A 6941-nucleotide genomic window follows, 5' to 3' on the forward strand; every position below is an offset into this window, starting at 1 on the left:
AGGATCAGGAAACAGTCCTCCATAAAATGAGCTGCACACATCTGAATATTTGGGTTGAACTGTTCTGGAACAGTGTTGTAAATACAACTTAACCACTGATTTCTAGTCGTGTCCTCTTTTGGAAGACCAAACAAAGTAGTTTCGCTTTCACAACGAAACACAGCGCCTTCACGACATGGCGGCAGCGGCAACAATACTACAGTGAGAATAAAAGTTACGCCTTCTTTCTTTGCGTGAACATTTGGGCGGCGTTATGAAAATCTTCCCACATAGTGAGGTAGATATGTGGGGGCGTGTTAGAACTAGCCGTTTTAGGTAGGCGTGGTTGACTCTTAACTTTTATAAAGAATATCTCTTTGGATTTGAGACTTTAGTCTTTGCAACTTTACAGATCTTCTTTATGCACCAAGAGCTTGTAACACTCCAAAGAGAAAGGAAAATTGAAATCGCATCATATGACCCCTTTAATGTTGCAAGCGTCAGTGAAATAAAAGAAGAGCTTTCATAAATCAGTCAAAGACGCTGTTCCATACACGATACACATCATATATCGACAGATTAGAAAGGTAATTTCAGTGCAACCATTCTTCGCCCCAGTCGACGGCACTTTCTCTGGTTACAATATAATTACACAGAAGCTGAGGGCATGTGCTGCCGCTCGTGTTACCTTTGGTTGACTAGCCTGCAGCTGGGCGGTCCTTGAACTGCACGAGCTACAAAGTTACTAGAGAACAAAGTTTGAAACGAGTCCCTGCAAAACAAACCTGTGCAACGCACACTGAGCGCGCAATCAATAATGGACTCAGCCAAGCGGGATGAACACACGAGCGAGCACGCCGCCAACCTACTGGGGACAGCACAGCGGTCCAAACGGACACAAAGCGCCACAAAAACACAGTCCAGATACTTGAAAATCCTCTGTGCGGTAAGCGAAGTCTCATGGGACACTATGGGGGAAATAAAAGCGGGTTTCTGAAACTAGGTTAAACAAGCAACCCACAACTGACTCATTTAACTTTTAATCTTAATGGATTGGATAAAGACTTTATTTTGTTATTTTTATTTATTTATTTCAAGTAAGTTTATATACAGTATATTTCCACAAGACCAGTGTGTTATAGTATAGTATAGTATAGTATAGTATAGTATAGTATAGTATAGTGTATAGTCTGTATATACTGTACACATGGGTTAAGTTAGATATTGAGGCTTAAGTGGCACTTAATCAAAATAAGAAAAAAATACGTGTTTTCTAAAGTGTATATTTTTAGGAGAATTATATTGTATGTAACGTTTCTGTGATTATTTTTTCCCCCATTTCTTTATTTTTTCTTCTTTGTTTGTTTTTTAAAATTCGATTTGACCATTTCTGCTGTTTATAAGTAGCTCACACTTGCATCATTGACCATCTGGATTCCCACGACCAATGTAAACCTGGAAACTAATGTGATATCCAAGCCAGGAAAAGTAATGGAAATGAATAGAATCTTTAAAGGTCATGGCAGTTTGTATTGTAATCATGAACAAGTGATGAAAAAGTCATGGGAATTAATTTATCAAACGTTGCTTTTTTTATTTTTTATAAAACACTACTGCACTGTTTATAAAGCTGTGAAGGCGCTGTGTTTCGTTGTGAAAGCGAACAAGTAACAACTGGCTGCACTAGAGCTTCGGAGGAAATGTTGGTTATTACCTCTAGAAGCCAGCATAAAGTACCTCATTGTGTAATGTAGCGTTACAGTGTTTGAATTGAGCTGGTCGAGAACAACAATTCCTAGTTTTATTTCATAAACAAAGGTGCAAATGTGTGGCTGGTGTGTGCAATATTTGATATTGATACCTTTATTTTTTTTTATTTTTTTTAACTATGCTAGTATATTGACTCAAATGCCTCCTTCACCCCATTTTAAAGGGATAGTTCACCCAATAATGAAAATCCTGTCATCATTTACTCACCCACAAGTTAATGCGAACCCATGTGAGTTTCTTTCTTCTGCTGAACACAAAAAGCCAATGGGGACCAGAAGCTGTTTGGTTACCAACATTTTTCACAATATGTACATTTGCGTTCAACAACTTGAGGGTGAGAAAATGATGACAGACTTTTTGGGTGAACTATCACTTTAAGCAAACAGCTGCGGTCACCAGCAGGCTGATGGCTTGTTATGCATTGCTGTATTAATCATTAGTTAGAAGAATCATCTAGGAAGAAAACTGATTTCAAAATGCTAAAATAAAAGGCCCGATTTTGATTTAGTATGACATGCTAAATTCAGCAAAGCTGCATATTGTCTAATGTTTCCCAAACTTCTCATCTCATATTTCAGCAACCCTTTATTTAAACTGAACAATTCACTTTAAAGCTTGGAGGGAATGAAAAGTGTGTGCAAGTTTAGTGAATCACACTCCACACCTTTATTCAACTAGAAGTCAGGACACAATAAATCGATCACAAGTGACAGTAAAGACTTAAAATGTTACAGAAGATTTATATTTCAAATAAATGCTGTTCTTTTGAACTTTCCATTCATCAAAATCCTATATATATATATATAATATGTGAAATGCCTGTATAGGCTTACAAGGCTGATTTCTGCTGATATGTTTTCCAAGCAGGATGTATTTAGCAATATTTATGTCAAATAAACTTTTATTATTACATTTTTCAAATAAAATCGAAGCAAATTACTGTATTTTAATGCAAATGATTCCTTCTGTACTGAATCTTGTATAACTTCAATTTTTGCCCTCTTGTTTTTTTTTTCTTTTCTTTTTCCCTATAGGTCCTTCTGCTTGGCTTGCTGGCTTTAATTCTCACAATCATATTTATACTCAAACTCCATTGCAGTGATAAAGGTATTTCAGTTTTCTACTTTTTTTTTTATTGTGGTTGTGGTTTTAAAGCCCACCCTTTATAATCTTTTTCATATAATGGTACATATATTTCATATACAGTATCTATTATCACCCTTTAATCCATTGTGTAATGATTGGTGTCATTGAGCTTGGGAATGAAGTCCTGTGTCATTATATCCACATTACATTTGAGATATCATTCTGTCTACGTCCTCTTTATTTTGTGTGTTTTCTAGTTACTGAGAGCTGTAGAAATCGCTGCTTGTCCAAAAGTCGTGACTCTAATACAGTGTGCCACTGTGACACTGCGTGTGTAAATGAAGGCACCTGCTGTCTGGACTACAAGGAAGTGTGTGTGGAACCAAGTAAGTGACATTTCATGCATCTTGTGCGACCTTTTCTGTTCAGATTCAATGGGATGTCTCTGATTTCATGACTGCATACGTCACTTTTGATGTCAATGTGTTACTGAATGCTGATAAAGCAGAAAAAAAAGAAAAAGTCATCATTTATTCCCGCTCATGTCATGTTCTTTCTTCTTTGGACGCTTCAGTAACATGAAAGTGAACACAAGGATACACAAGGATGTGTAAACAATTGAAAGATTATTCTGACTGTTATTTTAATATTTTAAGTAGGCTAGTTGATTGACACTGTACTTGCAGATAAAGTAATATTAATTAAATCAAAGGCCACTTAAGTATACTTATATAGAGTACACTTTCATGACTGTTTCTTAACACACTTAAGTACACTTTTAAAAAGTGCACTTTATAATAATGTTGAATTAAAAAGTTTACTTTAAAGTATATTTTAAATAACGATGTACTTAAGTCGTACTTAAACAATAGTTCACCCAAAAATGAAACTCACATTTTACTCACCCTCCACTCGTTCCAAACCTGTATTTTTTGGGTGAGCTACCTTTTAAATGGGTCAAAAAAGCACTCAAAGTTTAACTAATAGTATTTCATATATATTTAAACTATTATACTTTGGGTCAGGACTGTCCAAACTCTGTCCTGGAGGGCCGGTGTCCTGCAGAGTTTAGCTCCAGCTTGCCTCAACACACCTGACTGGAAGTTTCTATAGCCTTGTCCAAATACCCACACTTGCGGTCTTTGCACTTGACCACTTGACTACTTATATGATGTATTTCCTGTATTTGGCCCAAGTGTTCAAGTGAGCATGAAGACCACAAGTGTGTGTCGAACTTTTCATTACCTGATGGGACACACTTATAGTGTTGTAAAAATGCAAGTGTTTACATAGCTTTATTTTAATTTTAATTTTAATTACTTTGCATTTTAAAATCAACTTCTAAATGAAGTAAATATAATGGGCGATATATTGAGTCACCAAAAATTATTGAGGTCATGTACATATATTGCGCGATAAGTCGATATATTGATTATTGCGACAGGCCTAGCGCTGACCTCTTGTAGATCACCTGAGACAGATATTACTAGGTGTGAACTCTCCCTTGGGTCATGGTAACATCACACTCCCACTTTCACTTTGAGGAAGTATTAAGTTATTTTTTGCTTTTTTGGTAGCCTGGCAAACCAGCTGTGTTTGTGCATGTGTCTGAGATAGAAAAAGAGAAGGAAAATGAAGTTATATTCACAGTATGTGTACAGACACTGACCATTTATTCAGGGCTGTAACAGCCCAAAAAAGCCTGCAAACATTGGAAACAAGAATGTCTGTTTATACCATCAACACCCACCTGTTTAAATCCCCTCAGTAAAGTGTTAGAGCTCTGTGTGGGTGTTTCTTAAAGTCCCTCCCTGTAGTTGTTTTCCCTGATGTTTTGAATCAGCTCCACTTTCCAACACAGTAACCGAATATTCCTCCCTGAGGCGCTTGCCCTGTGTGCTGCATCATGTGTGGGATGGGTGGATTTCGCTTCCATTAGGTGAATTGCATGTATACACTAAAAAATGCTGGGTTAAATATAACCCAGCGCTGGGTTAAAAGCTGTTTTACCAGCAGTTAAGTTCTAAAGTATTATACATGTGAAAAAATGAGACAGGTGGAGACAACGAGACACGAAAAGACTCTGTCTCAGCAGACTGAAAGTCACTGATCCTTTACACTCTAAAAAATGCTGGGTTAAATATAACCCAGCTATTGGGTTAAAAAGGGACAAACCCAGCTATTGGGTTGTTTTGAACCCAACCGCTGGTTCAAAACAACCCAACCGCTGGGTCAAAACAACCCAATAGCTGGGTTTGTCCCTTTTTAACCCAATAGCTGGGTTATATTTAACCCAGCATTTTTTAGAGTGTAAAGGATCAGTGACTTTCAGTCTGCTGAGACAGAGTCTTTTCGTGTCTCGTTGTCTCCACCTGTCTCATTTTTTCACATGTATAATACTTTAGAACTTAACTGCTGGTAAAACAGCTGCAGCTATTTATTTCATACATGCAAAAACCCACAGACCTACGTTCAGAATGTGTTTTGTTGCTTTATCTAACATCTTTGTTCTAGAATAAAGGTTTACCGGTATGTCTCAAGATGAGCACTTCTACTGACTGCAAACACACATGTACATAATCTTTATCTTGCCAGCAAATGCTAGACCTCAGTGTTTGTGGTTAAAAGGTTGTTTCTGTTATCATTTACTTATTCTCATGTTTTTCAAACTTATATGACTGTCTTATGTCTGTGGAATATATTTTGATGTCTCCCACAGATCAGTCATGCTGTTTTTGCTGACTTGCATTCCTCTGATCAGTCATGCTGACTTGGATTGTATGGACAAAAACAGTTGAAACATTTTCAAATAATTCTTTGGAGTTTCAGAAGAAAAAATGAGGGAATTTTAAGATCTGTGATATATAATTTGTTACAAATATGTGATACCATTATTTGAAAGCATGACAGCCAAGCTTTTATTTTATTTTATGATAGAACTTTAATAGTAATGATAATACTATATCTTTCATAATAGTGAGAACTAAATAATAATATTATAATGTAAATAATGATAATTACAACTAAAATGCAGAATCTACATCAGGGTTATTATAGTTTACTAAAAACTAAAAACTGTTACTTAAAATAAACTTTAACTGAAATAAAATAGAATAAAAAAATAATTAAACATTTTTATTTTAACTGGATGAAAATACAACATTTCTCATTTTGCTAAAATAACTACAATTAAAACTGAAATAAATATTAACAAAAACTATATGCATACACATAAAAAAACGAATAGAAATGAGAAAACACAACAAAATTACTACTAAAACTCTAACTGAAATTAAAATGAAAACATAACATATAAAAAAATAAAAATAATTAAAGTTATAATAGTATCTCAATTATGCTAAAATGACACTGATCCACATATGGATGAACATTTTCATAATAAACTGAAGAATTATCTGGGACGTGCAGAATGTTCCTCAGGGGCAGGGGCTAAAATTTAAATTAGGGGCCATGTAAAAAAAAAAAAACAGTTTGGATACATTACTATTTTATGTTTTTGCAAGAAGTCACTTATGGTCATCAAGCCTGCATTTATTTGACCAAAAGTTTAATATACTTTAAAATATATTTTATTCCTGTGATGCAAAGCTGAATTTTCAGCATCATTACTCCAGTCTTCAGTGTCACGTGATCCTTCAGAAATCATTCTAATATACTGATTTATTATCAATGTTGGAAACAGTTGTGCTGCTTAATATTTTTTTATAACCTGTGATACTTTTTTTCAGGATTCTTTGAATAAAAAGTTAAAGAAAGAACAGCATTTATTTAAAATATAACTTTTGTAACAATATACACTACCGTTCAAAAGCTTGAGGTCAGTATTTATTTATTTATTTATTTTTAATATTTTAAAGTATATTAAAATAGAAAAAAAAAACATTATTTTTAATTGTAATAATATTTCACAATATTACAGTTTTTTTTTGTGTATTTTTGATTAAAGGGGTGGTTGACTGGGTTTTTTCTAGGCTTGATTGTGTTTATGGGGTGCAGTCTAACATGTGTTCATGCTTCGTTTTTTAAAAAACGCATTATTTTTCCACATAATTTACCTTTATTCCACACCGCTCTGTCCCTTCTCT

At 34.7% G+C, this 6941-nt stretch overlaps 1 protein-coding gene across 2 annotated transcripts in view; it reads left to right on the plus strand.

Annotated features, from left to right (window-relative positions):
• Positions 1 to 602: 602 nt before the first annotated feature.
• Positions 603 to 6941, plus strand: part of LOC107733306 (ectonucleotide pyrophosphatase/phosphodiesterase family member 1-like) — a 67404-nt gene continuing 61065 nt past the window's right edge. Inside the window, exons 1-3 of one of the 2 annotated variants that reach the window (XM_016544876.1) lie at positions 603 to 925; positions 2784 to 2856; positions 3093 to 3221. In XM_016544876.1, coding sequence (XP_016400362.1) covers positions 797 to 925; positions 2784 to 2856; positions 3093 to 3221 — 331 coding nt within the window. In that variant the 5' untranslated portion in view covers positions 603 to 796. The remainder of the gene's footprint in view (positions 926 to 2783; positions 2857 to 3092; positions 3222 to 6941) is intronic. The other variant, XM_016544875.1, reaches the window with a different exon arrangement.

Source organism: Sinocyclocheilus rhinocerous, unplaced genomic scaffold (genome assembly GCF_001515625.1).
Source record: "Sinocyclocheilus rhinocerous isolate Xijiao unplaced genomic scaffold, SAMN03320098_v1.1 scaffold3963, whole genome shotgun sequence".
In the NCBI taxonomy this organism is placed as follows: domain Eukaryota; kingdom Metazoa; phylum Chordata; class Actinopteri; order Cypriniformes; family Cyprinidae; genus Sinocyclocheilus; species Sinocyclocheilus rhinocerous.